This window comes from Hesperophylax consimilis, chromosome 28, assembly GCF_061612785.1.
Source record: "Hesperophylax consimilis isolate HC1 chromosome 28, BYU_Hcon_1.0, whole genome shotgun sequence".
Classification (NCBI taxonomy): Eukaryota; Metazoa; Arthropoda; class Insecta; order Trichoptera; family Limnephilidae; genus Hesperophylax; species Hesperophylax consimilis.
In genome coordinates this window covers 3686938-3696603 of record NC_142863.1, presented here as the reverse complement: position 1 = coordinate 3696603, position 9666 = coordinate 3686938, and the positions used below count along the sequence as shown (strand labels likewise).

Below are 9666 nucleotides of genomic sequence, written 5' to 3'. Positions count from 1 at the left end.
AGATTATCACTACATTGTAATTGTGAATTTTTGACATTTATTTTTTAAATTTATTTATTAAATTACATTAGATACATGTATATAGCAAAAATGATAAGATAATAATATTGCAATAACTGTATAAGTATATTCAAAATAAGAATAAGTGTAATAGTATACTACTAATATAAGAATAGGCGCTAACAAAAAAATGTCCAAAGAAGCGAAGTTAGCAGTCCACAACGGAGTGCTGGTACCTACCCTGATGTATGGAAGTGAGGCATGGAACTGGCAAAGAAAGGATGAAAGTAGATTGAATGCTGTTGAAAGGAGATCCCTGAGGCGTATGTGTGGTAAAACCATGTATGATCGTGTGAGGAATGTGGATATCCGCAAAGAGTTCAAGGCTGATGTAAGCGTAGTGAGTAAGATCAAGAAAGGGACGCTTAGATGGTTTGGGCATGTAGAGCAAATGAGCGAAGAAAGGAGTGTAAGGAGAATATACGATGCTATGAATTGTAGGTGGATATTAGTTCCTAGCTAGGCAGATTGCCCGTTCTAAGGAACCAAATGCTGTTAAAATTGCTAAAAAAATATTCTGTAAAGGTAATTAGGAAGGTGTGGAATTACCCACCTGGCCATTCTGATAGTGTCACCAAACACGGCTAAAGTAAATACTAATGCCAATAAGTTCCGAATAGTGGTTTTTCACGAGTGCGATCATCGAATCAACAGAATTAAAAAATACTAACTTTTTACGCTACTTAATTGTGTTGCAAAAGTTTTTTACCTTCAATTAAGTAATTTTTAACAAAACTACGTAAAAATCGATTCAACAGCGGTTTGCAAAACAACTTAACAGCAAAACTGAATTTCTCATTTATTTTCGTAACGAAGAACGCGTAGAGAGATATTAACCCATATTGGAAAATACTAAATATGTACGGAAATCTTGCTAGTACATTTTTTGCATAATGTTTTGGTTTAAAACCATTTCTTTTGTACCAATTATTATTTAACCACTGCAGACCGTATGTAAATTTTAAAATACATAGATTTCAGAATTTTTTGCGAACTATATATTTTTGGTTTTTATTATGAATATAAAGTTTTTTTATACAGGTGTTTTTCGATATCTGTCTCACTAGGATACCTATACCTGTGTCGAGACAGACGTATTGGATACATAAATGAGTATTTACATATTATTAGATACATGCATAACTATAACTAAAATATAAAATATTAAGTTGTAAACATTTTAAACCGTGAAGACATAATAAAAAGCGTATTTATGATTCTATTTTACCCCCTCTTAATTTAAAATGATTTACTATCGGTTAAACCGATTTACTGATAAAATAATTGTGACAATAGATTTCATATTCTGTGGGGGTATTTTGAAGTCTGTTTTCCCCACATGTAACAATAACAAAAAACCATAAAATACTTCTATGACTTTATAATCATAATATTAAATTTTATTGAATAATTTAATATTTTAATTAATATTTAATTTTATTTAATAATTTAATAATTTCTAATTTTATTTAATAATTTAATATTTAATTTTACTTGATTTTCTATGCTGCGTGAGTGGTGTATCTATGCTCCTTCGTAATCTTTCTACGTCAACTTTCAAAGTGTCATGTTTTAGGCGGGCTAATTTATGAGTCAATTTTTTTATAGTCTTACACTTCAATCAGCATGGTGCTATACGCGAGGATACTAATTTTAAATAGTATTTGTTTTGCTTTAGGCAATGCACTATTCATGAAATTATGACAAACACACCGCTGAAAACACTGTCCTGACGTTGAAAAATTCCTCATATAATACCTTACAAGACTATTTGTCTATTTTAGATTGATTATCAATGAATAACATCAACTTCCCCATCGCTCGACGAATGTAACAGTCCAATTTACGTATATTTCGGTGAGATTGGAGCACGTAATTACTTACGTAAATGTCATATTTGACATTTGTTACTGCTAGCGCCTCGGTGTCTGAAAACAGAACTATTCTCCGACTTACCAAGGCTTAAGCGGCCGACTTACCCCGCTTAAAATCAGCACGAGAATTTTTTTAAATTTTTTTTTTATATTAACTCCACACAGGAGGCCCTGAAGAAAATAATTTCCCTCAGGGCCTATGTCATCTTTGGGGATGCTGTGTGGAGGGTCTTTTTGTGGAGAGGAAGGAGTGAACATGGGTCTTGAAGAGTCCCATGTTGTAGGAGGGAGGAAACACAGAGGCCGGCAGTTCGTTCCACAGCCAAGCTGTTGAACTTAAGAACGAATCGTAGAAGCGACCCGTTCTCATGTGACAAATGTCAACCGTGTACAAATGTAGGGCGCGCGTTTGGCGTGTATCCCGACTACGCACCGGTGCCGAAGGGATCAACGACGCTAGTTCCTCAGAGCATCTTCCATTGTAATACCGATAGAACAAGGACAGCATACCTACCGGACGCCTGTGCTCTAAAGATTGCAGTCCGTCTGTTAAGATTGGGGAATCTATCAAACGGACCGCCCGTTTTTGCACAGAGTCAAGGGTTTTTTCAGGTATTTTGGGGCTCCGGACCAGAGATGGCTCCCAAATTCGACAGTAGGGCGCCCTTGCGATTTGTACAGGGTCAGCAGTTGTGTGCTATTAAAGTATCTGCGGGCCCTGTACGTTTTAGAATGACACACCTCGCGAGGATACGGACTGACTGATATACCGGGCCTATGTGTGTGATTCAATTTATTTTTCTTCAATAATAATAGAGTGCCTAATGATTGCTTACAATTACAATAAATAATAAATAAGCATGTATTGTAAGATTAGCATTTAGGCGTGGGTTTGTATGGCATTCCTAACTGTCCCAATATCACAGTGATGGATGAATGCGGTAGCCCCAATCAACTCCTGTGCTCCTAATACCTGGTCTATGATATCACGAGGCCGCCTACAATATTATGAGCGTATGAAATATTAAAGCGGATATAATTGCATTTGGGCATGCCTGCATTGCATTATATTCTTTTATGTGCATGGAGAAAAATTGGCATTGCAAATTTTTATTTTTAAAGAAAGACAAACATTCCCAGGTGTAAATAACCTGACAATATTTGAAAATCTCCTACTACCACCACAGTTAGCAGAAAATGTTGCTTGAGTTGTGATGGAGGACTTAGCCAGCCGAGGAATTGAACACACTTTGCCTGGGTGGGACCCAAACGCGATGCGAAGATAATTCTAACAAATCTAAACTAAACATGAAACAGAACAAGACACAGAAAATAAAAAGATTACGGTCTCAACTAGGAGTCGAACCCAAGATATCTGTCTTACCGGGATAACGTATTTATCGGGACAACGTTTCATGCTTTGTTTAGATTTGTTAGTGTTATCTTCTTATTCGATGATACATTCAGAATCTCTTAAAGTTATTGTTAATCCGGTTAAAACCGGGATTGCAGGCCTTAGCGAATAAATTAACAGGTCTCCTGATAAGTGTTTAATAAATTACAAACATATACAGGGTGTATCGGCACTAACCCGACAAACTTTAACCAGCTATTCCTTAGCACATTTGGAGTAAAAAATGTTATGGGCACTTTGCTGTCCGGTAGCATTTTTTTTCAATTAAAAACAAAAAAAAATAATAATTTCCACACTACATCACTGTCATTGGCATTGCTTTTCGTGTTCAACAGCTGTTATAAGCAAGTATGTCGAAAAGCGTCTTCGCTCTTTCGCACACACTAAATAATAATAGTTAAAAATGAGACGAATGGTGCCGTGCCATTTCGTTGTGATTGTAAAAGCGCGCCAATATAGGTACACACGTGCATTATTCAACGGAATTCGAATAAAATATTGCCAGATGGGTTTTCAAACTTTGACAAGGGATAAAACAGTGGTGAAAATATGAATAATAATTTTTTTATTAAAAAAAACGTTACCCGACAGCAAAGTGCACATAAGATTTTTTACTCCAAATATGCTAAGGAATAGGTGGTTAAAGTTTGTCGGGTACGTGCCGATACACCCTGTATACACGATGTCGGAATATGTTATGCACACGCATTTACCTTGATAATATCATGATATCATGACGAAATCTGAAAATATTCGGATTTCGTCATTTTATTTCGGATTCTATTCGCAGTATTTAATTTAAATATTTTTATGCTTTGTATGAATGTGAATGAGGCAAGGAGTGTGTGCCAAGACCGAGTTGTTTGGCGGTCCGTCCTCTCTTCCTACCCCTGCGAGGAAACGGCGTGATGGTTAGTTAGTTTATTTCTATGCGATAAAATTTTTAAACCAAAACACACGATTCTGCATTACTTCGTAGTGCTTCGCCTTAAATGTGTCTGTCAGACACTGCAGACAGAATTAGCATAATAATGCGCCGCAGCATAGCAAAACAATAAAGACAAATTGGTCTCCCGAACACACTTCATGATTTATACCGATTGTCATTCAACGATTGCAAAATACCAAAGGCCTCAATCTGCTTTCAAAATGACTTCTGAATTTTTTCCCAGCGGACACTTTAGCGGAGATTGCCTCACAGACCCCCTGGTTCCTCACGCCGACTGTAATAACATCGCGTAATGAAAGTGAATACGAACCTACTATTATTGCTTGTGGGAACTTTTTGCAAGGAGAAACAATTGATATATTTAAATTGGGATTGTAATTAGATATTAACCCCGCTTGCGAAAGGCGACAACAATGTGGCACACATGCCACGGATACGTGCCGTACAGCTTGACATGGTTAACTTTGCGATATAGCTTTTTTATGTTAATACTGCACAGGAATCCCAACTGCTCCCAGTAAAAAATATAAATTATGTAATGAAACATCTAAAATTGATCTGTCAAGGAATTTATATATAAAAATGCAAAAATCCGTCATTTTAAATACATAGGGATCTGTAGGATTTGGTGACCGGATAAATCATCACAATGATAATTCATCACATCTTTAAGAACTCATGGAAATTGATGAAACAAAAACTTTATTAACTGGGTTAAGTAGGTTAGGATAGGTTAAAAAAAAATTTTTTTTCATCGTTACTAATGATTATCACTTTTTAAAAGTGTGTTGAATTGTCACTGTGTTGAGTTATCATGGAACCAGATTTAAGATATTGATGTTTAGTTTATGTAGTTTAAAGATATTTCCATGTGGCAGAAGTAACGCCACGTGACAGAGACTACATGTCGGCCATACCCATATCATGGAACCGTAGGATTTATAGGTCCAGTTAGGAGTTCTACCGAGCTATTTTCCCATTTGATCTTGTTGTGAGTTGACTTGTTGCTCTTGTATAGTTCTGTATTTATTATGCTTATATAATGCACTTTTCATTTATTATTATTTATTAAGTTAGTTTATACAACATTTGAATATAAACAAGATTCATTTTGTAACTTTAAATATTTTTACACTAAACATAACATTTATTTTTAAATACATTCATTTTTCAGACTTTCAGGCATTTCATCATACATCTTTAGTCCTTTGTACATTAGGCAGTTCTGTGATTTTGATTTCTTCATATGTGGCAATCTAATTCTATTTACATTTCTGGTTTCGTAATTATGAACATCTCTATTAAAAACAATTTCATACTTAAAATATTTTGGCATTTGGTTGTTTATGACTTATGCACAAAAATTAACACATTAAATAACAGTCTCTTTTTATTGGAATTCAATTTAGCTGCTCTCTCATTTGATTATTTGCGTATTTGCCTTTTCCCAGTATACATCTCTTCTTAACATCTGTTTAACATCTAGTTTGATCAATTTTCCTTCATTGGACAAATATAACATAATAGAGCAATAATCTAAATGTGGAGCAACTATAGTTTTATAAATCAGCTCTGTAGTGTTTCCATTTAGTTTATTTCTTAATCTTCTAACAAAATTGACTTTTTTGATATCTTCTTTAGCACGTATTGTATATAATGTGGATTGACTAGATGATCATTTGTGGAAAAGTGTGTGGAAGGGTTTAGTTTTTCCTGTGCGGAAGATTTAATCCGGACATAAAGTCGGAACAATATAAAATAATTAATAATCTGACAGAAGATTGGTATCACATATCTTTTTTATTTTTTAAATCAGGAATTCCCTTATTGACAGCCCTGCATTATTAATTATTACAATTGATTTAATTTCTAATATAGTCACACGAACTAAAACTACCTTTCATTGCAACAACAATGTCATCAAAAACCTTTTCTATTTGACAAGTTCTAGTATCTTCACCAAAAAATGTAGACAATTTGTCTCGACGCCATCTAGTGAGAGAGTTAGCACTTACAATGCCTTTCTCATATAAAATAAATTTGGTTGTTTTTAGGTGAAAAAATGTAGCAAGCAGTAATTGTTGAATGAAACACTAGTATAAATTAAATTATTTCGCGGATAAGAGATAAACCGCCATAGCTCAGTGGTCAGAGCTGTCGACCGGAAATCGAAAGGACACGGGTTCAAGTCCCGTTGGCGTCATGTATCTTTTATCAGGAGATTTTTCAATGTGGATGAGTGTTTCAGGCTAATAATTATTGCTTTTAAAATAAAAAACCTTTTCGTTTAACTCCCCTATACCTCACGTACACAACATAGGTAACCAATAAATAGCAGGTATTTTTAATAGCACCGAAAGAAACCTTTTTTAGCTAAACGTATTTTATTCTGTATTAGCTGACGTATGAGATAGACATATACCTCCGCGGACTTTTCTGTAGGCCTTTTTAAGATATACAATTCCTTATTACATTATTTTGATGTATCTCATAAGGTTTAGCCAGCGTTAACAATGTAGTGCCCGAATAAATATTTTTACGACTTGATTATAAAACATCGCCTTTTCTTTACTTTCTATAAATATAATATGCATGTATTTTGCATGTAAACCTTCCGGAAGAAATTTTCTAAATGATAGTGAAAACCGTATCAAAATCCGTTACGTAGTTTAGAAGAACTAAGCGCAGAAACAGACAGACGCGGAAAGCGATTTTGTTTTATACTATTTAAAGATGTTTTGAATGTTTTCGTAATAGATTTGTTTTTAAAGAGGTGAGTTGAGATTGTTTTGGAGTAAATTAGTCGAACATCTAGTAATTGAAGTTTGAGATATCTTCATAATATAGGTATATATATATGATATGGCATAGAAGCGTGCCGACTGTCGCTAAGTTACGACCAAACTGTAGATGGCAACTTTATTTTATTTAGAGATTTAGAGGTACGGAAAATAAATAAATGATCACAAGGAACTATGACGTCCCCAATTTGGGTGTGTTGTATTGTTGTAAGGTTGAAGTAGTACCGAAGATGAAGCTGGACAGTAGGTAGGTAAGTGGCTATTCAGGTATAGTCACCAAACACGGCTGAAGCCATTTCAAACAACGTTTCATGGTTATTATTTTATGAGATAATAATAATTGGGTTTGTAGAGTTACCTGCTCTCAATATCAACACTGGCATTATCCATGTTTGAGGATTATATATGAACAGCCAGGTACTTCTTAACCTTCCTCTGCTTCATCTCCTTCCCCTCACCACACCCTTCAGTCTCACAACATGCCCGTTACTGGGGATGCTTTAGTCACATTTCCTGAAACCGTAAATATTATTAGCATGACTACTGATCTACTTCCCGCCATCTCCAATTCTGCCAACCGATTTCAAAAGACATATTCCTACTTTGTTATTGATAGTGCCTTTTTGATATTGTCAGTACATGTTTTGACATTGTTAATGCCTATTTTGACATTAAGAGGAAGCTAAAATACAAAAATGTGTATATTCTTGGTATACCTTATATTGTAGGTAATAGGCATTAAAATCGCTTAACAAACGGAGTCTAGAAACGTTCGATCTCAAACACAAAACTTGTTTTTATTTATTTTGTAAATAATATTATAAGAAAGCATAAAAGTTAATCAAGTGAAATTGTCACAGATAATCTTAGCTACAATACTGTATTTTTTTAAAGTTGTTTCCTTTACGCGTTCATACATTTCTATTGAAAAAGAAAAATACTCAAGTGGAACGATAGGAAAACCTTAAATTTATTTAAAGTATACTTTTTGGTATTCATAATGTACACCAATTCGTTATAAAGATTAATCAAAATAGTGATTTAGCATTAAGCTTCGCCATGGTGCATGTTTTGGCATTGTTAGTGCGGTGAGCGAATAACTCATCAAAATGAAAATTCAACACATCTTTAAAAAGTCATGAAAAGTGATGAAACAAAAACTAGATTATATATGTTTCTTAGGTAAGGTTCATAGGTTAGTTTTTTAATCGCTTTTCATGAGTATATCACTTTTTAAAGGTGTCTTGAATTGGCATTGTGTTGAGACATTGTTAGTGCGTATTTTTTCATTGAGTGCATATTTTTGTGCATATTTTTGCATATTTTGGCATTTATAGTGCATATTGTGGTACTGATAGTGCACATTTCGCAATTTTACAGTGCATATTACAGTTTGATCTCTATAAATATTATTTGTACCACTTGCTACTACCATTTTGGCAAATCTATAACTGTTTTAAAACAATAAGTGCGCTATTTAGTCACAAGTCATAACCGATATAACATGGTATTGTGCAACGGCCATATTTAGCTGATTTACTGCGAGCGTGCGCACAATTAATGGCTGCAGTCGATAAAAACCTGAAAGAACAGTTGTTGTGTTGTGTTGTGTCGTATCGTGCAGTGGCGGCCGGTGATCTAATTTATATTTAAGGAGGTTAGTAATAAGTTACTTTTTATGTACTTACCGCACAAGAGCTGCCAAGAGTCGCTGATACTTGTGAGGCCGAAGGAGATGGGAGATTGATGGGGCTCTTGGGCATCTTCCAAATGATTATTTCTGTTGTCTTCCTCCTCCAAACCTACATATAACTGTCTGATAATAATGCTTTGGGAGGTCATCTGGCAGGGGGATCAACTGTCTGAGGGTTCAACTGCCGGGGGATCAAGCGCCATAGAATTAGTACCCATGAAAAACCCCTTTATAAGTGTGTTATAATATTTTTGTCATTTAATGTAATGTAATATTGTAATATATGTTATCCTATTAATTTCCATTTATTTTTTCAATAACTATTTTATCTTAACTTTTCCATATACATTTATAATAGTACAGGGTGTTCTAATAAGAGGTGTTTTTTTGAATAGCCCGTTATTTCGGTAGATGTTACTTTGAAGCTGTCATTTTTTGACATTTGACAAGTAGAAACTACGCCATTGATAAAAATGGAACGATACACGCTTCAACAACGCATTGAAATTATTAAAATTCACTTGAGTGAATCAAATGCAAATCATCTTGAGTGATGAGGCCCATTTCCACCTCGGTGGCTTCGTCAACAAGCAAAATTGTCGCATCTGGGGCTCGGAAAACCCAAGAGTTATTGTTGAAAAGCCTCTCTATCCTCAACGTGTGACTGTTTGGTGCGGTTTATGGTCCGGCGGAGTCATTGGACCTTACTTTTTCGAAAATGTGGCTGGAGCAACAGTTACGGTGAATGGATTGCGCTATCGAGAGATGATTAATGATTTTTTATGGCCGGAATCGGCTGGTATTGATCTGGACAACGTTTACTTTCAACAAGACGTGCCACACAAGCAAAGAAACCATTGATCTTTTACGATTGA

General features: G+C 34.8%; 1 protein-coding gene across 1 annotated transcript in view; it reads left to right on the top strand.

Annotated features, from left to right (window-relative positions):
* Positions 1-4497: 4497 nt before the first annotated feature.
* The window catches only part of LOC149410036 (uncharacterized), a 139221-nt gene continuing 134052 nt past the window's right edge, over positions 4498-9666 (top strand). Inside the window, exon 1 of the mRNA XM_089648925.1 lies at positions 4498-4573. Within this exon, the coding sequence (XP_089505051.1) occupies positions 4498-4573 (76 nt within the window). The remainder of the gene's footprint in view (positions 4574-9666) is intronic.